Source organism: Oncorhynchus keta, unplaced genomic scaffold, assembly GCF_023373465.1.
Source record: "Oncorhynchus keta strain PuntledgeMale-10-30-2019 unplaced genomic scaffold, Oket_V2 Un_scaffold_2149_pilon_pilon, whole genome shotgun sequence".
Lineage (NCBI taxonomy): Eukaryota > Metazoa > Chordata > Actinopteri > Salmoniformes > Salmonidae > Oncorhynchus > Oncorhynchus keta.
The window spans coordinates 649169-673519 of NW_026290864.1; the positions used below are offsets into that span (position 1 = coordinate 649169).

General features: G+C 44.0%; 2 protein-coding genes across 16 annotated transcripts; one reads left to right on the plus strand and one right to left on the minus strand.

The window, feature by feature from the left end:
- Positions 1-7828: 7828 nt before the first annotated feature.
- Positions 7829-23881, minus strand: LOC118379472 (ephrin-A1-like). The gene is made up of 5 exons (XM_052515151.1): positions 23591-23881; positions 10621-10916; positions 10398-10463; positions 10070-10204; positions 7829-9972 (listed from the first exon to the last, which is right to left on the minus strand). The coding sequence occupies exons 1-5, from the start codon at positions 23686-23688 to the stop codon at positions 9851-9853; spliced, it is 717 nt and encodes a 238-aa protein (XP_052371111.1). The 5' UTR covers positions 23689-23881; the 3' UTR covers positions 7829-9850.
- On the plus strand, positions 17955-21972 carry LOC127928132 (uncharacterized). Of its 15 annotated transcripts, none has more exons than XR_008130546.1 (5): positions 18436-18836; positions 19374-20091; positions 20129-20239; positions 20314-20424; positions 20499-21972. XR_008130546.1 is itself a non-coding variant. In XM_052515149.1 (4 exons), the coding sequence occupies exons 2-4, from the start codon at positions 19880-19882 to the stop codon at positions 20991-20993; spliced, it is 966 nt and encodes a 321-aa protein (XP_052371109.1). In that variant the 5' UTR covers positions 17955-18007; positions 19374-19879; the 3' UTR covers positions 20994-21972. The 15 variants fall into 15 exon arrangements, 5 of the variants coding, with proteins under 5 accessions (XP_052371109.1, XP_052371108.1, XP_052371106.1 ...); XR_008130550.1 differs by having other exon boundaries at positions 20536-21972; XR_008130553.1 differs by having other exon boundaries at positions 20573-21972.
- Positions 23882-24351: the final 470 nt, after the last annotated feature.

Below are 24351 nucleotides of genomic sequence, written 5' to 3' on the forward strand. Positions count from 1 at the left end.
GTAACTTTATACCACATACACCCTCTTCACAATATCCACCTTTATGCTATATAGGATAATAATGAGCAAGGGGTTTTGTACATTGCGAGGGGGAACTCATCTCAGTCACTACAGTGTGAAGTGGAACGGCTCCTAATTCATGTTTTGCCTGTGTAATAAACATTTCCAGGTGAACCAAAAGGAGAGAAGTTGTAGATGAAGTCAATCAAAAATCAACCCGGTTTATTACAAGTTGCAACAGGGAGACACCACCCAGCATGAAGCAGAGAAAATGTCTAACTGGCCTCTTGGAGACAGAACCTTAATATCTTAATCAGACAGCACCAAATGTTCTGTAAACAGCAGCCAAGAGGCTTGTAGGAAGTCAAAACAAAAAGGCAATGACTTTGTCAGCTGCTACAGAATCACACAGTGTTCAGACTGACATCAATACAATACAACAGTGAATAATCAGTGTGTCCTCAGTCCTTGGATCTCCATTCTTGCGTCAATCACTGTCAACAGATACGGGAATAATCCATAACATTCATTATCTAGTCTAATGACCATCAACCCGCACTAGCATTTCACTACACCTGCAAAAACATCTGCTAAATATGTGTACGTGACCAATAAAATTGTATTTGATCAACCCACACTAGTGACCATCAACTCACACTAATGACAGTCAACCCGCACTAGTGGCCATCAACCCGCACTAGTAACCATCAACCCGCACTAGTGACCATCAACTCACACTAGTGACCATCAACCCGCACTAGTGACCATCAACTCACACTAGTGACCATCAACCCGCACTAGTGACCATCAACCCACACTAGTGACCATCAACCCGCACTAGTGACCATCAACCCGCACTAGTGAGCATCAACCCACACTAGTGACCATCAACCCGCACTAGTGACCATCAACCCACACTAGTGACCATCAACCCACACTAGTGACCATCAACCCGCACTAGTGACCATCAACCCGCACTAGTGACCATCAACCCACACTAGCGACCATCAACTCACACTAGTGACCATCAACCCACACCTTGAGTTTCACAAACAGAACAATGGAAATTAAGTGTTATAAGGAAACTCCAAATATGCTAAACATTGTGTCTAAACTGAATATGAACTTTAGTTACAGTACCTTCACAAAGTATTCACACATTGGACTTTTTCTACATGTTGTTATGTTAGATTTATTAGAGATTTGTGTCACTGATCTACACACAATACCCTATGCCAAAAATGTATTTTGTTTGTAGAAAAATTTGAAAATTAATACAAAATGAAAAGCTGAAATGTCTTGAGTCAATAAGTATTCAACCCCTTTGTTATGGAAAGCCGAAATAAGTTCAGAAGTAAAAATGTCTTTAGTCAATAAATATTCAACCCCTTTTTTATGGCAAGCCTAAATAAATTCAGGAGTAAAAATGTGCTTAACAAATCACATAATCAGTTGCATTGACTCATTCTGTGTTCAATAATAGTGGTTAATATATATATTTTATGACTAACCCATATCTGTACCCCACACAATCAATTATTTGTAAGGTCCCTCAATCGAGTAGTGAATTTCATGCACAGATTCAACCACGAAGACCAGGGAGTTTTTTCAATGCCTCGCAAATAAGGGCACCAATTAAGAAGACGCTGAATATCCCTTTGAGCATGGTGAAGTTATTAATTAGGTTTTGAATGGTGTATCAATACACCCAGTCACTGCAAAGATATAGGCGTCCTTCCTAACTCATTTGCCATAGAGGAAGGAAATTGCTCAGGAATTTCACCATGAGGCCAATGGTGATTTTAAAACAGTTACAAAGTTTAATGGCTGTGATAGGAGAAAACTGAGGATGGATCAACAACATTGTAGTTACTCCGCAAAACTAACCTAAATGACAGAGTGAAAATAAGGAAGCTTGCACAGAATAAACAATATTCCAAAACATGCATCCTGTTTGCTAACAGGATGCATGTTTTCCAGTATTACTTTAGTGCCTTATTGCAACAAGGCACTAAGGTAATACTGGAAAACATTTTTGCAAGTAAATTAACTTTTTGTCCTGAATACAACGCATTATGTTTGGGGAAAATCCAACACATCACTGAGTACCACTCTTCATATTTTCAAGCATGGTGGTGGCTGCATCATGTTATGGGCATGCTTGTCATTGGTAAGGACTAGGTATTTTTTTAAATAAAAATAAACTTAATTCGGTTAAGCACAGACAAAATCCTAGAGGAAAACCTGGTTCAGTCTTCCTTGCAACAGACACTGGGAGACAAATTCACCTTTCAGCAGGACAATAACTTAAAACACAAGGACAAATATACACTGGAGTTGCTAAGACAACATTGAATTTTCCTGAGTGGCCTAGTTACAGTTTTGACATAAATTGGCTTGAAAGTCTATGGCAAGATCAACAACCAACTTGACATAGCTTGAATAATTTTTAAATAATAATGGGTAAATATTGCACAATCCAAGTGTGTGAAGCTCTTAGAGACTTACCCAGAAAGACTCACAGCTGTAATCGCTGCCAATTGTGTTTCTAACATGTATTGTCTCAGGGGGTTGAATACTTATGTAATCGAGGTATTAGTGTTTTATTTTTCAACATTGTAATAAATGTTAGACTTTTTCACCCACTTTGACATTACAGAGTATGCTGTGTAGATTGTTGACCAAAAATTACAATTAAATCCACTTTAATCCCACTTTGTAACCCAACAAAATATGGAAACAGTCAAGGACTGTTTCTGTATCATATATTACCCCATTACAGTATTCTTTAACAAAGGAATAGTTTATTTCCAAAATGCTATATCCAACTCTTTCACCAGTACCTTTTCATCACATATGATTGCTTATAGGTACCTTCATCTGTGTGTAAAATATAACTGTTCTCAGATTTTTAATTAATAGATTTTAGTTGTGTTAGAAAATGCTATATATGCATTGTTTAGCTGGAATGGAATGTTAGCATCCTGTATATTGTGGTACAGATATCCTGTATATCTGTATACTGTATATGTGGTTGTCTCACCTAGCTATCTTAAGATAAATGCACTTACTGTAAATCGATCTGGATAAGAGCATCTGCTAAATAACTCAAACTAAAATGTAAAAGTTTTAAATAAAGATCTCATATTACTGTATTTAATTATATATACATATATACTACCGTTCAAAAGTTTGGGGTCACTTAGAAATGTCCTTGTTTTTGAAAGAAAAGCAAATTTTTTGTCTATTAAAATAACATCAAATTGGTCAGAAATACTGTGTTGACATTGTTAATGTTGTAAATGACTATTATTGCTGGAAATGGCTGATTTTTTAATGTAATATCTACATAGGTTTACAGAGACCCATGATCAGCAACCTGTGTTCCAATGGCCCGTTGTGTTAGCTAATCCAGTTTATCCTTTTAAAAGGCGTTGATCATTAGAAAACCCTTTTGCAATTGTGTTAGCACAGCTGAAAACTGTTGTCCTGATTAAAGAAGCAATACAACTGGCCTTCTTTTGACTAGTTGAGTATCTGGAGCATCAGCATTTGTGGGTTCGATTACAGAATGAAAATGCCAGAAACTCGTCAGTCTATTCTTGTTCTGAGAAATTAAGGCTATTCCATGAAAGAAATTGCCAAGAAACTGAAGATCTCGTGTACTACTCCCTTCACAGAATAGCGCAAACTGAATCTAACCACAATAGCAAGAGAAGTGGGAGGCCCCGGTGCACAACGGAGCAAGAAGACAAGTACATTAGAGTGTCTAGTTTGAGAAACAGACGCCTCAGAAGTCCTCAACTGGCAGCTTCATTAAATTAGTATCCACAAAACACCAGTCTCAACGTCAACAGTGAAGAGGCGACTCTGGGATGCTGGCCTTTTTGGCAGAGAAAAAAGGGGAAAGAAGAAGAAAAAGCCATATCTCAGACTGGCCAATTTAAAGAAAATAATAAGATGGGCAAAATAACACAGACACTGGACAGAGGAATAATTTTGCACGCCCAATTTTTCAGTTTTTGATTTGTTAAAAAAGTTTGAAATATCCAATAAATGTTGTTCCACTTCATGATTGTGTCCCACTTGTTGTTGATTCTTCACAAAAAAATACAGTTTTATATCTTTATGTTTGAAGCCTGAAATGTGGCAAAAGTTCGCAAAGTTCAAGGGGGCCGAATACTTTCGCAAGGCACTGTAGGTAGTACTACCTATATGGGCAGCCCTGCAGTCCAACTCAACATGGTGCCAGGGGATGTGGAGTTTCCACAGGAGACAGGGCAGAGAGAGAGAGAGTTAGATGAAGAATGCGAAAAAACAAAGAAAGAAAATGAGAAACCTATCCAACCAAAAACACAAAGACCCAGAAACCCGAGACTACGCCTTCACTATTGTAAATCACTAAATCAATACAGAAATGCACTACGGAAAAAGAAGGAACAGCACGTAGGAAAACAGCTTAACTTAATTGAATAATCCATAGAATCTAACCACATTTGGGAAAACTGGAACACACCAAACAAACAATAACAAGAAGAGTAATCTATCCAAAACGAAGATGTATGGAGAAACCACTTCTCCAATCTTTTGGACTCTATAACTAAGAACAAACATCAAAAACATAAACATGCATTAATTCAAATCTTAGAATCAGCTATTAAAGACCCACTGGATCCTCCAATTACATTGAATTAACTACAGGACAAAATACAAACACTCCAACCCAGAAAGGCATGTGGTGTTGTAATCCTAAATAAAATGATAAAATATACAGACAACAAATTCCAATCGGCTATACTTAAACTCTTTAACATCCTCCACAGCTCTGGCATCATCCCCAACATTTGGATCCAAGGACTGATCATTGCAAACCACAAAGTGGAGACAAATGACCCCAATAACTACCGTGGGATATGCATCAACAGCAACCTTGGGAAAATCCTCTTGCATTATCCTTAACAGCAGACTCATAAATGTATTCAGTGAAAACAATGTACGGAACAAATTGGCTTTTTACCAAATTACCGTACGACAGACCACGTATTCACTCTGCACACCCTAATTGACAAAATGTCTATTTCTTTCAAACTTTTTACTTATTTTACTTATTTCTTTTAATTTAGTTTATCTATCTATTTCACTTGCTTTGGCAATGTCAGCATGTTTCCCATGCCAATAAAGCCTTTTGAATTGGATTGAGAAAGGGAGGGAGGGAGGGAGGGAAGATAGCAAACAAAAGGGCAAGGGAGAGTATAAGGGCGAGAGTAGCACTTTCATACCCAGGTGTCAGTTTGCTCATGGTCTCCTGTCACCCCTCTCTCCTCCCACTGTGCTCTCTCAAATTATTATTATTATTTTCAATTCAGGGTTTTTTTTGGCATGGGAAACACATGTTAACATTGCCAAAGCAAGTGAAGTAGATAATACACAAAAGTGAAATAAACTATCAAAATGAACAGTTAACATTACACTCACAGAAGTTCCAAAAGAATAAAGACATTACAAATGTCATATTATGTATATATACAGTGTTGTAATGATGTGCAAATGGTTAAAGTACAAAAGGGAAAATAAATAAATATTTGATCCCCTGCTGATTTTGTATGTTTGCCCACTGACAAAGAAATGATCCGTCTATAATTGTAATGGTGGTTTATTTGAACAGTGGGAGACAGAATAACAACAAAACATTCCAGAAAAACATGTCAAAAATGTTATACATTGATTTGTATTTTAATGAGGGAAATAAGTATTTGACCCCCTCTCAATCAGAAAGATTTCTGGCTCCCAGGTGTCTTTTATACGGGTAACAAGCAGAGATTAGGAGCACACTCTTAAAGGGAGTGCTCCTAATCTCAGTTTGTTACCTGTATAAAAGACACCTGTCCACAGAAGCAATCAATCAATCAGATTCCAAACTCTCCACCATGGCCAAGACCAAAGAGCTCTCCAAGGATGTCAGGGACAAGATTGTAGATCTACACAAGGCTGGAATGGGCTACAAGACCATCGCCAAGCAGCTTGGTGAGAAGGTGACAATAGTTGGTGCGATTATTCGCAAATGGAAGAAACACAAAAGAACTGTCAATCTCCCTCGACCTGGGGCTCCATGCAAGATCTCACCTCGTGGAGTTGCAATGATCATGAGAACGGTGAGGAATCAGCCCAGAACTACACGGGAGGATGTTGTTAATGATCTCAAGGCAGCTGGGACCATAGTCACCAAGAAAACAATTGGTAACACACTACGCCGTGAAGGACTGATGTCCTGCAGCGCCCGCAAGGTCCCCCTGCTCAAGAAAGCACATATACATGCTCGTCTGAAGTTTGCCAATGAACATCTTAATGATTCAGAGGACAACTGGGGGAAAGTGTTGTGGTCAGATGAGACCAAAATGGAGCTCTTTGGCATCAACTCAACTCGCCGTGTTTTGAGGAGGAGGAATGCTGCCTATGCAACGGATGTGAAATGGTTAGCTAGTTAGCGGTGTTCGTGCTAAATAGCGTTTCAATCGGTGACGTCACTTGCTCTGAGACCTTGGAGTAGTAGTTCCCCTTGCTCTGCAAGGGCCGCGGCTTTTGTGGAGCGATGGGTAACGACGCTTCGTGGGTGACTGTTGTTGATGTGTGCAGAGGGTCCCTGGTTCGCACCCGGGTATGGGGACGGTCTAAAGTTATACTGTTTCACCTATGACCCCAAGAACACCATCCCCACCGTCAACCATGGTGGTTGAAACATTCTGCTTTGGGGGTGTTTTTCTGCTAAGGGGACAGGACAACTTCACATCAAAGGGACAATGGACGGGGCCATGTACCGTCAAATCTTGGGTGAGAACCTCCTTCCCTCAGCCAGGGCATTGAAAATGGGTCGTGGATGGGTATTCCAGTATGACAACGACCCAAAACACACGGCCAAGGCAACAAAGGAGTGGCTCAAGAAGAAGCACATTAAGGTCCCGAAGTGGCCTAGCCAGTCTCCAGACTTTAATCCCATAGAAAATCTGTGGAGGGAGCTGAAGGTTCGAGTTGCCAAACGTCAGCCTCAAAACCTTAAGGAGTTGGCGAAGATCTGCAAAGAGGAGTGGGACAAAATACCTCCTGAGATGTGTGCAAACCTGGTGGCCAACTACAAGAAACATCTGACCTCTGTGATTGCCAACAAGGGTTTTGCCACAAAGTAAAGTCATGTTTTGCACAGGGGTCAAATACTTTTTCGCCTCATTAAAATGCAAATCAATTTATAACATTTTTGACATGAGTTTCTGGATTTTGTTGTTATTCTGTCTCTCACTGTTCTAATAAACCTACCATTAAAATTATAGACAGATAATTTCTTTGTCAATGGGCAAATGTACAAAATCAGCAGGGGATCAAATACTTTTATCCCTCACTGTATATATATATATATATATATATATATCCCTCCACACAAGGCTTTCCTTAAGTCTGGGTCAGTCAGAGGGGTCAGGTATTCTGCCACTGTGTACTCTCTGTTTAGGGCCAAATAGCATTTGGCCAGAGGGCTGTGATGTTATGGCCAGAGAAAACCAGCCCAGGGTGAAAGACAGAAATGGCAAAAGCGAGGGAAGGAGAGAAGAGCACAGGAAAGACATGAGGGTAGTTGACAAAAGGGTGAGATTTCTTCAGAGGGCAGAGGGAGGGGCTTGGAGAGTCACCTTTGTCAACCATCAAAACAAATGTCAGAATGCTGCAGTGAAAGATTAACTCCAGCTGTGAATTGTGTCAAAAGTAACAACTTTGAAAGTGTGACCATCAATGTCTTTACCTTTGGCTATAAAATGTGAGAATTGAAAGCATTCAAGTCAGATTTATCATACCGTTTTTTAATTACATTAAAGTTTTCACATTTTAAACAAATGCTGTTATTTATATTTTTCTATGTACACATTTTCCATACAAAGATTTACAAAAACAAAATTACAATACAGTGTCTGTATGTAGGGATTTCCTTTGCATTTTGTGTAACACCTGTAATCCGGATGCTGCTGAGGGGAGGACGGCTCATAATAATGTCTGGAACGGAGCTAATGGAATCAAACACCTGGCATCCATGTGTTTATGTATGATACCATTCCACAGATTCCACTCCAGTCATTACCACAAGTCAGTTCTCCCCAATTAGGGTGCCACCAACCTACTGTGCTGTGCACACACCATAATGTCCAGTGTACCGGTTATGTTGTTTGTGTGACGTTGTTTACAGTATATCAGAGTATGCGATGAATGACCATCAGTAAAGGAAGGAAGCACAGCTCCCAGCTGTCATGCAATCACAACACCCACTCAGAATCCTGTCATTAGCACTTTGCTCTCCTCCTTCCCCTCAACTCCCATTCCCTCCATCTCGTTCCTATACACACATCTGTTCAACACTAAACCATAAAGACATACAAAAGCAAACCAGCAATGACTAAAACAAGCCCAATTTGTTTACAAGAAGCTGTTGTACCAATGACAGAGGATCTAGTTATGTAAATGTGTATATCTACAACATAGAATGTGTGTTTTGTTCTAGTGTGTGCTAATCTGTGCGTTAGAGTATGTATCTGTCACATCATTGGGTTTTGTACAGTGAATTATAATTGAATACTGCATTGTTGAGGAAGGGCTTGCAAGTAAGCATTTTACTGTACTGGTCACACCTGCTGTATCCTGTGGACGTGAAAAATACACTTTAGTTTGATTTTAGTGACATGTCAAGACGAAACATTGACCTGAGTATCTACTACACTAAATAAGACATGAACCGTTCTTAGAGGAAGGTCAGTTAATACATATACATCTATATACATCAATAGTCTCTACATGTAGAGGAGGAAACATGAGGCTGTTTCAGAGGACTACTGTAGGCTTTGGTTCAAACTATTTCAGATTGAACCAAGAATATGTACCCACATTATACACTGAGTGTACAAAACATTAGGAGCACCTGCTCTTTCCATGTCAGACTGACTGGGTGAAAGCTACGATGTTACTTGTTAAATCCACTTCAATCAGTGTGGATGAAGGGGAGGAGACAGGTTAAATAAGGATTTTTATGCCTTGAGACAATTGAGACATTGCTTGTGTATGTGAGCCATTCAGAGGGTGAATGGGCAAGACAAAAGAGTCAAGTGCCTTTGAATGGGGTATGGTAGTAGGTACAAGGCACACCGGTTTACGTGTCAAGAACGAACACTCCTGTGTTTTTCACCCTCAACAGTTTCCTGTGTATATCAATAATCTTTCACCTCCCAAATGACATCCAGCCAACTTGACAACTGTGGGAAGCATTGGAGTCAACATGGGCCAGCATCCCTATGGAATGCATTCGACACCTTGTAGAGTCCAGGACCTGACAAATTGAGGCTTTTCTGAGGGCAAAAGGGGGTGCAACTCAATATTAAGAAGGTGCTGATCATGCATTTTTACACTCAGTGTATATCACTGTTAAACTTCACTTCAGGGTAATCATGAAAACAGTTATCCCTTTGTCAGTTTTCTAATAACGATTAGTACATCACGTTTCCAGTTAGATCTGTTCCAGAGTCAGTGGGGTTTCCAAGAGTCCATACAGATCAAATGGAGTGAAAAGGAGAGAAAGGGGGAATAGCATCCATCCTCTTTCATTTACAAAAACATGTAGAAACACATCCTTCAGAAAATACTCTTGAAGATCATCGTCTCTGGAACGATCCACGTTCCAATCACACACACACACACACACCACACACACACACACAGCAGCTCAGTCCAGTTGCAAATATAAAAATATCTATAAAAATCTTCTCTGTGCCAATGTCCAGCATTGGGTTGACAGTGTCTCTGCAGCTAGGTCTTTAACTCAGTCTCAACATAGTAACAGGAATAGTAGGACGGGGAACAGGGTGAAGAAGACCGACAGGGAGACCAGCTGAACACCTGAACTACCCACACTCTTCTGAACCTTAGGCTCCAACACAGTAGGGTCATCTGTAGAGAGAGAGAGAACATGTTATTATCAGAAACAAGTGGAACAATTCTACTGTACATCTGACTGTCTCACTGGATGGGCAGAAGGGAGACGTACCGGCTGGAAGCCTGTTGGAGGGGTTGTGCACTCCTCCTCCTCCTCCTCCTCCTCCCCCCATCTTTTCCTTTCCTCCATCCATCGCTTTCTCCATCGCTCCATCCTTGCCTTTGTCAGCCTTGGCCTTCCCAGAACCTGTAGAAGACAAGTCATTGGTAAGAACTTGATTGTATGAACACCCAACAGGAACACCACTGAATATGGGGAACACTAAGCCTAGCCATTGATGCTAACGGAAGCTAATGCTACCGTAGGAAAACTCTCTAAAGGCTAAAGCTAACAGAGGCTAATGCTAGCATGTTGATGGAGACAGGGGAATGGAGCTCACCATGAGGTCCAACCACATCCACCTTCAGTCTCAGACACTCCTGGCCGTGGTGATGCAGCGGCTTGGCTGAAGAGGGAGAAGAGATGTTTAGTACAAATACCCAAGCATTGTGTTAGAGTAGTCTATTGTACAGTTAAGTGGTAGTATTCATTCAGAAGTACTGCACATAGATAGTAGTGGTATTAGTTCATGTGTAGTACTACTATAGTATTGATATACTTACAGATATAGTAGTAGCTCTCTCCCTGTCTGAACTCCTTGCCCAGGGTGAAGGGGGTGAAGCGCTGGAACTTCTCAGAGAACCTCTCGGGGGCGTGGGCAGCGAAGGGCCGGGAACATTCCCAACGCAGCTGGTCGAAGGAGTGGGGCTTACACACCTCATAGTCCTCCTTCTCTACCATGTACAGCACGTACCGCTCGGCCTCCTGGGACGGCAGCTCCCCACGCGTGTAGTGAGGACAGATGATGTCCAGGTAGTCGTTGATTTTCACCTCCACTGTGTACTCATCCCATAGGAAACTAGGGAGCGAGAGAAGAGAAAGGTGGTTAGTAACATGGCTGGCTATTATCTTGGCTATTAACATGGCTGGCTATGAGTTGAGCCCATTCCCATCCAGATGACAGAGTTGAGCCCATGTTTGGGTGGGCTGTTCCTCTCACATGAACAAACACACATGGAAGAACTGACTTACTCAAAACACAAACTCATAATAAACACTCACGGACAATCATAAACACACACTCATAATAAACACTCACATAATAAACACTCACGGACAATCATAAACACACACTCATAATAAACACTCACATAATAAACACTCACATAATAAACACTCACGGACAATCATAAACACACACTCATAATAAACACTCACATAATAAACACTCACATAATAAACATTCACGGACAATCATAAACACACACTCATAATAAACACTCACATAATAAACACTCACATAATAAACACTCACATAATAAACACTCACGGACAATCATAAACACAAAAAGCTGTTCATAAGACTCAGCCCAAACAGACAGTGTGTGTGTGTGTGCATTTGCACCTGCAGCATGTGTGCGTGATTGCGTGAGTCCTAGTGTAGACCTGTCACCCAGACAATGAGAATTAGTGAGTAGCCAATCAGGAGTCACTGCCTGAACTTGTTTATGGCTGAACTTGTTTAATGTCTTTATTTAGACAAGAACACACCACTACACTCTTTCTGCCGATCCCTCTTTAACTCTCGCCCTCATCTGTTTTCTGGAGCGTTCCACTCATGTTGTTTTAAGAGTAGAGTTTCACTGGCCAGCTGTATCCATGGAGACAAGATTCTGAGTGGCAGTTTCTCCTTGGGTCTCTCTGTCTGTCTGTCTCTGTCTGTCTGTCATATATATGTGCTGTCTGCACAAGTCATTTAATCTCTCTCTCCCTTCCTTTGAGTGGGTAAGTTATAATCTTTCTTTCCCTCTCCACCTGTTGGAGTGTCAGTGGGTGACTGTTTTAACTCCTCTAGTGATTCTTCACCCCTGATTCTGTCTCTTCCTACTTCTTTCTTCTGCCCTCCATGAAAAATAAATATTGAGGGAGGTGGAGACAGTCTCTCTTTCTGTTCCTTTTCACCCTCCCTTAACTTGATGACTCTAAGCTTTCCCTCCATCTCAGTTCGAGATTTTAAACTGTTGTTGTGGTGGTTGTTTCGCCCTCCCTCCCTCCAGTCAACCCCTTCCGATCTACTGAGGTAAACACGTGAAAGGACACGGATGTCTAACACACACACACCTCATGGAATAAACCCTAGAACATTGGGTAGAGCAGTGGAACATATATTTCTGGTAGGAAGGAAAGTTAGAGAGATGAAAGAAACAAAGTGCTGTATCTGGGTATCAAATTAAAACAGTGAATTCCAGCTGTCCTCCAGGCCTATTAGGATTCAGCTCACACAGGGACTAGGAGTTGTGTTGCCAAGTGGAGTCAGTGGCACACACACACACACACACACACACACACTTCTGGAAGAGAGGTTGACTGTGGGTAAGAGCTTGTTATCCCTGAGGATGTAATCAGTAGAATATGCACGTCAGAGTCTCATTGGTTCCCAGCCTTGGGCTGAACAGACATCCACACAGGCCACAGCACAAACACCCTGCCACATACTCTGGGTGTGTGGCTCTGTGCTGTGCCACGAGAGAGAGAGCATCTTTATCACAGGCCACAGCACAAACACCCTGCCACATACTCTGGGTGTGTGGCTCTGTGCTGTGCCACGAGAGAGAGAGCATCTTTATCACAGGCCACAGCACAAACACCCTGCCACATACTCTGGGTGTGTGGCTCTGTGCTGTGCCACGAGAGAGAGAGCATCTGCATCACAGGCCACAGCACAAACACCCTGCCACATACTCTGGGTGTGTGGCTCTGTGCTGTGCCACGAGAGAGAGAGCATCTTTATCACAGGCCACAGCACAAACACCCTGCCACATACTCTGGGTGTGTGGCTCTGTGCTGTGCCACGAGAGAGAGAGCATCTGCATCACAGGCCACAGCACAAACACCCTGCCACATACTCTGGGTGTGTGGCTCTGTGCTGTGCCACGAGAGAGCGAGCATCTTTATCACAGGCCACAGCACAAACACCCTGCCACATACTCTGGGTGTGTGGCTCTGTGCTGTGCCACGAGAGAGAGAGCATCTTTATCACAGGCCACAGCACAAACACCCTGCCACATACTCTGGGTGTGTGGCTCTGTGCTGTGCCACGAGAGAGAGAGCATCTTTATCACAGTCCACAGCACAAACACCCTGCCACATACTCTGGGTGTGTGGCTCTGTGCTGTGCCACGAGAGAGAGAGCATCTGCATCACTTTAATTAGGGAGGAAGGGCTCATTGTAATGTATACACTAGCTTTGTGTGTGAGAGACAGTGTGAAGAACCCAGTTCATACATGTTTATGTTGTGTTAGTGTGTGTCCAAACATCAAAGCCTGGAGCAGGAGGTATCTGCTATCCTGCCTCCCTCCTTTCTCTACTGTTGTTGTTGTCCTTCTTAAGTGACAGACACACTGGCTCCATGTGGGTCTCTAACCCCCTTCAATCCCCCTGCCACCGTGTGTGTGTGTGTGTGTGTGTGTGTGTGTGTGTGTGTGTGTGGAGACAGTAACCTGCCTGTTACAACATGTATTGTTAGCAGAGCCCGTACCTAGGCTCATTAGCCAGGGCTAATAGCTAGATTAGCCTCTCTCACACCACTTCAAAACAGGATGATATCTTTGGCTTAGCCTTCGCATGCACACACACCGGTCTGCGGTTCAAGCGCTTAATTGACAAACAAATCTGTGTTCCTTTCTTATTTCTTTGACTCAGACTGGTAATGACAGGGTTGAGACGAACGGCACGAGAACTGCACTGCTAGTCGAGTAAAGAGACTTTCCTAACTGAATGGAATCCACCTGATTTCCACACTAATCACAGCTTCTCCTTAAAAACATGTTCCTGTCTAAAGCTGTCAAAACACATATTCTGTTGCTAATCTCAGTCACTACAAACAATCACACTTTCAGATCTCCCTTTGTCGTTCTTCCTACTTAATTAAAATCTATCTGGGGTCTGGGGCCAAGCTGTTGCCCACAAAGGGAGGAGGGGTTCTGAATAGGGTGTAATTACTCCTCCCCCTAAAGACATAAACCCTGGAGCTGACTAGACTCCAGTCTGCCCCCCATCCTTCACCCCCTCTAGCCCCAAGGCTGGGCTCAGTGTCCTCTGCTCACTAGTAGAGGCTGATGTAGATGTGATAAGGTGAGGTGTGTTGTGTTGTAGCTACTATGGCTCTCAGCATTTTGCACGTGGTACATGTTGCCCATAATTGACTCTGTACAATAATCATGATGAAGCTAGATTTACAGTAACACTGACGGCCGTACTTATCAATGGGAGGGGTTGTGTGTGTGTGTGTGTGTAATCTCAGCCTAGGTATCTGGGAGAAGTCTAGCTGATTGAAGCCAGTTGACACAGGGCCAGACTCACAACTGGAACACAAGCACCCCTTCCTCCCTCCGAACAGTATCGTCTTTCTCTCGTCTTTCCCTCTCCTTCGTCCTTCTACTCTGACTGACAGTTCACAGGAGAGTGAGAGTTGCGTTAATGTGATAGCTACGTGTGTGTGAGAGGCAGGGGGGTGAGAGGGAGAGAGGTTCTCTGAATATCAGGATTCAGGCCGCCTCACACCCCAGGCACTTGAGCACATCTGTTTATCAGTGCAGACCAGAGCCTGTGTGTCCGTCTGTCTGTCTGTGTCTCTCTGTCTGTCTGTGTCTCTCTGTCTGTCTGTGTCTCTCTGTCTGTCTGTGTCTCTCTGTCTGTCTGTGTCTCTCTGTCTGTCTGTGTCTCTCTGTCTGTCTGTGTCTCTCTGTCTGTCTGTGTCTCTCTGTCTGTCTGTCTGTGTCTCTGTCTGTCTGTCTCTGTCTGTCTGTGTCTCTGTCTGTCTGTGTCTCTGTCTGTCTGTGTCTCTGTCTGTCTGTGTCTCTGTCTGTCTGTGTCTCTGTCTGTCTGTGTCTCTGTCTGTCTGTGTCTCTCTGTGTGAATGAGGTAGGTGTGTGTGTGTGTGTGTCTCACTGAGGTGTGTGTAAACTGCCAGGGTGGAAGGTAGTCTCCCTTCACCTCTCCTCTGAACAGTTCTCAGAGCTGCCACTGCAGCTACTGCGTCACAGATGTGTGTGTTTGCTTTGAGTGTGTGTGTGGTAGGTGGTTATGACAGTAGGGTGATTTGGGTGAGTTGTTTAACACCTCATTAAGTTCTCAACAGCTTTGAAGTTCTCTCCTCATCTCTTGCTGTTATCACATCTATCCCCTCTTCTCTTCCCTACTTATAGGCCCATTTCTCTTCTCTCCTAACATCCCTCCTGTGTTTTCCATATAAAAACCCACAACAAAAATGCTCTCCCATCTCCCTGTCTCCTCCTGCTCTCATTCTTTGGGGAATGTTACAAACTGTCAGGCAGGTCACAGGGGTTAGAGTTCAGAATCCTCATACACACTCCCACTGACTCAGCAAGGGAGAGACACACACACACACACACACACACACACACACACCGGGCCTGAAGGAGTGTCAGCACTGTTAAAACAACACCCACCATAGTCAGCAACACACACGAGGAATGTCATGACAGGGCTTCTGGGGTTTGTGAGAGTCTGTGGAATAGAATGCTCTCACACCATACAACTATAAAATCTGCACACACAGATGTATAAATGGCCCTATTAATTCACTGTGGTATCCCACATTCACACTTCAACTCAAGAGGATATAAGCCTGTCAGTTGTAATCTGGGTTTGAGTTGTATCTACTAATACAGTATTATACACCAACTCCCCTAGTAGAACCTCTCTAGAACACTCCAATCTCTCTCTAATCTCCCACATGTTCTCCCAAGAGGAGAGTTCCAAAGAGGTCATTCTTCTGTCTGTCACGATCCAAAAGATCAGAATAACAGGAGTCTAATCATTCTGTCCCAACCCCCATTATCACATCCAGACTCCAATTAGTACAACCTATTCATCATATGTGTGATTCTTTATAAGGAATTGCAGGGTTTGAGGCTTAAAAATGTCAACACAACCTTTTCTCCCCTCCCTCCAGCCATGTCCCATCTCTCCAGCCATGTCCCATCTCTCCTCCCTCCAGCCATGTCCCATCTCTCCTCCCTCCAGCCATGTCCCATCTCTCCTCCCTCCAGCCATGTCCCATCTCTCCTCCCTCCAGCCATGTCCCATCTCTCCTCCCTCCAGCCATGTCCCATCTCTCCTCCCTCCAGCCATGTCCCATCTCTCCTCCCTCCAGCCATGTCCCATCTCTCCTCCCTCAGTCTTTCTCCCCTTTATGCGCTCTAAATTAACCCACCCCCCTCTCCCTCCGTTATTCTTCCCTTGCTCTTAAAAAGGTAACATAATATCAGAGCTCTTCATGACAGCCTAATTTCTCAACACAAATCCCTTCCTCTTCTACCCATCCCCCGCTTTCTGTTCCCAACTCTCTCACATGTTGGCAGGTTGCTAGATATGCAGCTTGGCTTGGGTCAATGAGGAGAACTAGACTCACAGGTCTCTCAACCAGGGCGATTATATTCCAACTAACCCTGGTTCAATCTGGATTATACAGAATAACACGGTTGGGGTCAAAACTATTTTCATTCATTCAAAGTGAATGTCATGAATTGCAAAAATCTCTGAAACGCTACATGAGATGATACTGGACACAAACATGACCCTACACACACAATGTGATAACGTGAGGATAAAGCAGTCCTCAGTCCTGTAGAATTGAGTCAAACAGTAACAGTGGGGAGACACAGAAAGCAGTCCTCAGTCCTGTAGAATTGAGTCAAACAGTAACAGTGGGGAGACACAGAAAGCTGCTGTGATCTGTGTGGAAAACTACTCAGGAAAACAGAGCAGGGTCTGTGAGAAAGAGAGTGACTAACAGAGAGAGAGAGGAAGTCTGGACTCTGTACAATAGATACGGAGGCAAGAGGAAGAGCTGAGATGGAAGGGGGCGTTAATTAAAGTATATTTTTTATTTTAAACAAGGCAAACATTGTTTTATGTTACATCCATGATAATGTGTGTGAGAGTGTTAGGTAAGAAAGCTGTTATGTCAGCAGGAAACAAGCTATATGCCTAGATGTGATTGAATGGACCGAACTATACGCTGTGTAGCTCACTGACTGGAGACACCCGATTGGCTCCTTTAACTGATTGTTCTATGTAGGATGTTCCTCTACATATTTAAGGAGCTTCAGATCTACTAACACACACTACGTCAGAGAGATAACAGGGATATAATCTATTCTAAATATAAAAAGCAGCAGAATGACAATTTTAGTGTCTATGGGTCAGCTAGTCAGATTACAGCTCAGATTGTCTGTAATCTGTGTGCGCGTGAATTTCCCCCTCATTCTGCTGTAGGATTAGAGACCCAGAGCGACAGATGAGGTGGGAGAGAGAGAGAGGGAGAGAGAGAGAGAGACTTGCTTTGGCAATGTTAACATATGTTTCCCATGCCAATAAAGCCCCTTGAATTGAAAGGTTGATTTCAGAACAGAGAGAGGAGAGGGTTTCAGAACAGAGAGAGGAGAGGGTTTCAGAATAGAGAGAGGAGAGGGTTTCAGAACAGAAAGAGGAGAGGGTTTCAGAACAGAAAGAGGAGAGGGTTTCAGAACAGAGAGAGGAGAGGGTTTCAGAATAGAGAGAGGGGAGGGTTTCAGAATAGAGAGAGGGGAGGGTTTCAGAATAGAGAGAGGGGAGGGTTTCAGAATAGAGAGAGGAGAGGGTTTCAGAATAGAGAGAGGAGAGGGTTTCAGAATAGAGAGAGGAGAGGGTTTCAGAACAGAAAGAGGGGAGGGTTTCAGAATAGAGAGAGGAGAGGGTTTCAGAACAGAAAGAGGAGAGGGTTTCAGAACAGAAAGAGGAGAGGGTTTCAGAACAGAGAGTGGAGGGTTTCAGAACAGAGGAGTGGAGGGTTTCAGAACAGAGAGTGGAGGGTTTCAGAACAGAGAGAGTGGAGGGTTTCAGAACAGAGAGAGGGGAGGGTTTCAGAACAGAGAGAGGGGAGGGTTTCAGAACAGAGAGAGTGGAGGGTTTCAGAACAGAGAGAGTGGAGGGTTTCAGAACAGAGAGAGTGGAGGGTTTCAGAACAGAGAGAGGGGAGGGTTTCAGAACAGAGAGAGGGGGTTTCAGAACAGAGAGAGGGGGGTTTCAGAACAGAGAGAGGGGGTTTCAGAACAGAGAGGAGAGGGTTTCAGAACAGAAAGAGGGGAGGGTTTCAGAATAGAGAGAGGAGAGGGTTTCAGAACAGAAAGAGGGGAGGGTTTCAGAACAGAGAGAGGGGAGGTTTCAGAACAGAGAGAGGGGAGGGTTTCAGAACAGAGAGAGGAGAGGGTTTCAGAACAGAGAGAGGGGAGGGTTTCAGAACAGAAAGAGGAGAGGGTTTCAGAACAGAAAGAGGAGAGGGTTTCAGAATAGAGAGAGGGGAGGGTTTCAGAATAGAGAGAGGGGAGGGTTTCAGAATAGAGAGAGGGGAGGGTTTCAGAATAGAGAGAGGGGAGGGTTTCAGAATAGAGAGAGGAGAGGGTTTCAGAATAGAGAGAGGAGAGGGTTTCAGAATAGAGAGAGGAGAGGGTTTCAGAACAGAAAGAGGAGAGGGTTTCAGAATAGAGAGAGGAGAGGGTTTCAGAACAGAAAGAGGAGAGGGTTTCAGAACAGAAAGAGGAGAGGGTTTCAGAACAGAGAGAGTGGAGGGTTTCAGAACAGAGAGAGTGGAGGGTTTCAGAACAGAGAGAGTGGAGGGTTTCAGAACAGAGAGAGGGGAGGGTTTCAGAACAGAGAGAGGGGAGGGTTTCAGAACAGAGAGAGGGGAGGGTTTCAGAACAGAGAGAGGGGAGGGTTTCAGAACAGAGAGAGTGGAGGGTTTCAGAACAGAGAGAGTGGAGGGTTTCAGAACAGAGAGAGGGGAGGGTTTCAGAACAGAGAGGGGGGTTTCAGAACAGAGAGAGGGGGGTTTCAGAACAGAGAGAGGGGGGTTTCAGAACAGAGAGAGGAGAGGGTTTCAGAACAGAAAGAGGGGAGGGTTTCAGAATAGAGAGAGGAGAGGGTTTCAGAACAGAAAGAGGGGAGGGTTTCAGAACAGAGAGAGGGAGGTTTCAGAACAGAGAGGGGAGGGTTTCAGAACAGAGAGAGGAGAGGGTTTCAGAACAGAGAGAGGGGAGGGTTTCAGAACAGAAAGAGGAGAGGGTTTCAGAACAGAAAGAGGAGGGTTTCAGAATAGAGAGAGGGGAGGGTTTCAGAATAGAGAGAGGGGAGGGTTTCAGAATAGAGAGAGGGGAGGGTTTCAGAACAGAAAGAGGGGAGGGTTTCAGAATAGAGAGAGGAGAGGGTTTCAGAACAGAAAGAGGGGAGGGTTTCAGAACAGAGAGAGGGGAGGTTTCAGAACAGAGAGAGGGGAGGGTTTCAGAACAGAGAGAGGGGAGGGTTTCAGAACAGAGAGAGGGGAGGGTTTCAGAACAGAGAGAGGGGAGGGTTTCAGAACAGAGAGAGGGGAGGGTTTCAGAACAGAGAGAGGGGAGGGTTTCAGAACAGAGAGAGGGGAGGGTTTCAGAACAGAAAGAGGGGAGGGTTTCAGAACAGAGAGAGGGGGAATGTAGCCTGAGGAAAGAAGAGCTTTACAACAGAGAAGAAAATCACACGGTTAACTTTACAACCACACCACCCTCTTCCCCCACCAGCCACCACAACCCTAAACCTCTTCCTCTAGGACATATCTGTTCAGACAAGCCCAACACCTCAACAACACGAGAGAGAAAGACAAAAGACAGAGGATTGGAAATTTGTAAGTCGCTCTGGATAAGAGCGTCTGCTAAATGACTTAAATGTAAATCTATATAGGAGAGGAGAACATGAATACTTGAATATGTGGTAGAGATGAACTCATGGAAACAGAGAGTGATAGAGGTGGTCAGGCAATAACAAGCTGGAGAAGACGCAGCTGGTGTGGAGAAGAGGGAGTGGCGACGGAGAGAGGAACAGACAGGTACAGAGGGAGTGGCGACGGAGAGAGGAACAGACAGGTACAGAGGGAGTGGCGACGGAGAGAGGAACAGACAGGTACAGAGGGAGTGGCGACGGAGAGAGGAACAGACAGGTACAGCGGGAGTGGCGACGGAGAGAGGAACAGACAGGTACAGAGGGAGTGGCGACGGAGAGAGGAACAGACAGGTACAGAGGGAGTGGCGACGGAGAGAGGAACAGACAGGTACAGAGGGAGTGGCGACGGAGAGAGGAACAGACAGGTTCAGAGGGAGTGGCGACGGAGAGAGGAACAGACAGGTTCAGAGGGAGTGGCGACGGAGAGAGGAACAGACAGGTACAGAGGGAGTGGCGACGGAGAGAGGAACAGACAGGTACAGAGGGAGTGGCGACGGAGAGAGGAACAGACAGGTACAGAGGGAGTGGCGACGGAGAGAGGAACAGACAGGTACAGAGGGAGTGGCGACGGAGAGAGGAACAGACAGGTACAGAGGGAGTGGCGATGGAGAGAGGAACAGACAGGTACAGAGGGAGTGGCGATGGAGAGAGGAACAGACAGGTACAGAGGGAGTGGCGATGGAGAGAGGAACAGACAGGTACAGAGGGAGTGGCGATGGAGAGAGGAACAGACAGGTACAGAGGGAGTGGCGATGGAGAGAGGAACAGACAGGTACAGAGGGAGTGGCGATGGAGAGAGGAACAGACAGGTACAGAGGGAGTGGCGATGGAGAGAGGAACAGACAGGTACAGAGGGAGGGAGAGAGGAACAGACAGGTACAGAGGGAGGGAGAGAAGGAAGGAAAGGGGGGGGTGTCGAACACAGCTGACAGAGTTGAGTATAGTAACAGGGGAAGTGTGGAATGCTGGCTGCTACTAATATTAACACCCAACTCCTCCCTGCTGCCCCGAGAGAGAGTGAGTGTGTGTGTGTGTGTGTGTGTATGTGCGTGCGCACGCTCGCATGTATGCGTGTGGGTCACTGATTTACCAGTGCTCCGTAATATCTCCTACATATAGGGCCCCTCCCTTTCTCTGACATTGGAGTTCAGACAACACTACACGCACTCAGTCAAAAACAACAAAACACTTCCAGTAACAAGGCATTACGCCAGAACTAATGATTAAGCTGTTGGATCAGGTCGAAACAAGCCCAGTCTCTCTCTCACACACAAGGTTGGAACAGACTGCGAAAAACCAGTTTCTACACCAGTCAAGTTGGAGACTGACAACTGTACACACTCACTGAGCGATCTGTGTGTTACCATCCGAAGTCAGTCAGTAAACATCAGTTTACACCTGATCGCCTTAGATCAATCAGCCAGGAATCAATTAGAATCAATTAGACTCAGGGATTCACTGGCTGTCAGTCTGCCTGACAGATTGATCACGAGAGTGAATCAGGTGGTTGAGACACAGTGTAAAGTGGGACGACAGTTGAGGGACCAGATTGGGCTTTCAGGCTGAAAGAAGACTGAGAACTGCCCAGAGAGAAAGTTTAAAAAGAAAGATAGAAACTGAGAAGGAGGGATTAAAGAGAAGGACGAGGGATTATACAGTAAACATGTGGTAACAGTAGCAGGTGGGTACGGGCCAGACTAGGATTAAGTCTTCATTTTTAACACTGATTATTCTCCTTCCGAAAACCACATTCACTGAGTTCCAATTGGAGGTTTTCAGAGACTTTAGATAAAGAATTCTGGGGGGAAAAAGTGTGCGTGTGAGAAACATAAGCAGTAGAGAATGTGTGAATAGAGCTTGTATCATGAGTAATAGTTATCAGTGTGAGTCTATCGGTCTTTAGTGGACACTGAGTGCATCACTGCTCCCACATAACTGGCGCAGCGAGTTTCCATGTAGTTTGTTTTTGTTAACGTGAGACCGTGTCAATGTGTATGTGAGAGTGTGTGTGTCTGAACATGCTTGTTTGTGTCTATAGTACATGTGTGAACATATTTCTCTGTCTGGTTATGTGTTAGTCTGTCTTTAGTCTGCTACGAAAAGGATTAGTGTACATGATGATTGTTGTTGTTGTTGATGTTATGCAACACAAGTTAGAGTGGGAGTGTAGTCCAGAGCCAGATTAAAGAACACAAGTCTTGTGCAGCTAAAATGGTGGGGACAAGGTTAACCCCCAACCCTATCCTAACCTTAACCTAAACCTAGCTCCTAATCCTAGAAATAACATTTGATCTTGTGGGGATCAACAAAATGTCCCCAGTTGGTCAAATGTTTGTTTGTTTACTATTCTGTTCCTCACAAGTATAGTTAAACACAAACACACACACACATTTCTGTATTGCTCTGCATTTATAGCAATTCTCACTTGACCCACAACTCTGAAGCTGTGATTTGTCCTCTATAACCCAGAAGTCGTGTTCCTTGTGCTCGAGGCACCGTCTCAGTGCTGTCATACCGACAAACCCAGGTGAAGTCAGACCTGCGTACAGAACAGGTAAAGTACACGACTGACTCACACCGACAAAACCCATTACGTCACAACGCATGACATGGTATGACTCGTCAACAATATTTTCCTGTGCTCACGTCATTAATTCAATTACAAAACCAATGTCTTTCCCATTTCATAGGAAATCTAATTTAGTTCTGTCATCATCATTGTCCTAAGGAGAATGAGGCTACAGAGACAAAGTGCAAATCGAATTAAGGTAACACAAAAAGGCCGATAATAAGGTACAATAACGTCGACCCAGTCGGCTGAAACCGTGACCCCTCAGTCTTTGTCCATTTTCTCTATAGAATAATCCATCCTTCTTTCTCACCATCTTCAGCTCTGTGCTAAAAGCTCAACAAATCACACAGCCTCGCATACGCTGTCAAGCTCCATTGATCCCACTGAGTGGCAGGGTAGCATTACAATGTCTGACCCCAAATCAATCAGTATTGGACATCTCACCCCCCTTTGGAGAGCTGAAGTGTCAGACAGTCAACTGCACCACTAGAGTGAAACAGACATATACAGTCTGTATTCAGACACTCGGGTCGAGTTGGTTCATGTCAGGCTTTATTTTTATGCTGTGTGAGGAAGTCTGTCTATTATTATTATTATTATTATTATTATTATTATATATATGGTTGATTCTGTCTGTCCATCTTCCCCTTGTTCTCTGTTTATGCCCTGCTGCGCGATTGGCCTACCATAGCCTAGTTAAAAAGGGCAAGCAGACAGCTAATACAACAAGGCACACAGCCTACACCTACATTTATACAAGTGGAAGAAATAAAAACAATACCAAAATCCAGATGTCAAATTCTATTCCACATTGGTTCAACATCATTTCATTGAAATGACGTGCAATTGACGTTGATTCAACCAGGCCGTGTGTGTCCAGTCTGTTAAAGAACCGAACCGAGGAAATTCAGCGCGTAGGATATCCATTGAGTGGATGAAACACACAGTATTTATCCCATGACAGAAAGTGTATTTAAGTTGGCCTGGTGTAGTGTCAGATAACCATTCTCAAAGTGAGTTGAGCACGAGGTGCGCGTAAACAGAAATCACACACACTTTTAATGTGTGCTACACCAAAATACTCACAACACGCGCGCGCGTAAAAACACACACACAGAGAGAGAAAGAGATTAAGAACACCTACTTTGGGTTTGTGCTATTCCAGAAGACGCTATGTCTCTCTGCGGAGGCGAACCAGGTTCCGAAGCTCACAGCCAGACACACCAGCCACACCAAATCCATAGCTGCGGATTTAGGACCAGAACAAAACGAAACACCAACAAATACTGTCAGTTACTGCAGAATAAGTCTGTGCAGGATGTGCACACTGTCAAAAGAAATGTATGATAAGGGTGCTGGTCTATAGGTCCTGCTTTTCTGTAGGGTTGAGACCTCCTTCTATGGAGTTTAATGGTGGTTTGTATGGTTTAGACCGAGGCGCGTTGACTGTTTTGTCTAACGGAGCCACGCCTCTCCCGGTTGTATAGCCAATAGCAGCGGGAAAAACGCCCCGCTGCTCTGACTATTCAACTCGAGACGTCATGAACACTTTATCCAATCTATATGATATTATCAAAGCCATGGACAGAAATATATAGGCCTGTCGCTATTTTTGTGACATTGAAATGAATTCATGACGCACTCAAAATAGTTGTTGTGTTTCTTTTGTTGTGACCAAAAGTGTTTTCTTAGAATTTTAGTCATTAATGCAAAACTTGCTGATTCCCCCCCCCCCCTGATTAATTATAGGCTCACATATTCAACAACATGAAAATGAGAAACAACAATACTATGGTATACTTGAGAAAATAAGTGAATCTAATGTAATGTAAAAGTCTACCTAAAGGTTGTAGGAGAGCTGATCTGTGACTGTGTCTGTCAGTCAGATGTTATCCTATTGAATCA

Bases quoted from the DNA above. Each gene is read 5' to 3' on its own strand.
- LOC127928132 (XM_052515149.1), top strand. From the start codon at position 19,880: ATGGAAACAGAGAGTGATAGAGGTGGTCAGGCAATAACAAGCTGGAGA. The intron at 20,092-20,128 runs GTACAGCGGGAG...AGGAACAGACAG, and splicing joins ACGGAGAGAGGAACAGACAG to GTACAGAGGGAGTGGCGACG. The intron at 20,203-20,313 runs GTACAGAGGGAG...AGGAACAGACAG, and splicing joins ACGGAGAGAGGAACAGACAG to GTACAGAGGGAGTGGCGACG.
- LOC118379472 (XM_052515151.1), bottom strand. From the start codon at position 23,688: ATGGATTTGGTGTGGCTGGTGTGTCTGGCTGTGAGCTTCGGAACCTGG. The intron at 10,917-23,590 runs GTAGGTGTTCTT...CTCGCTCCCTAG, and splicing joins TGGAATAGCACAAACCCAAA to TTTCCTATGGGATGAGTACA. The intron at 10,464-10,620 runs GTAAGTATATCA...CTCCCTCTTCAG, and splicing joins AGAGAGCTACTACTATATCT to CCAAGCCGCTGCATCACCAC.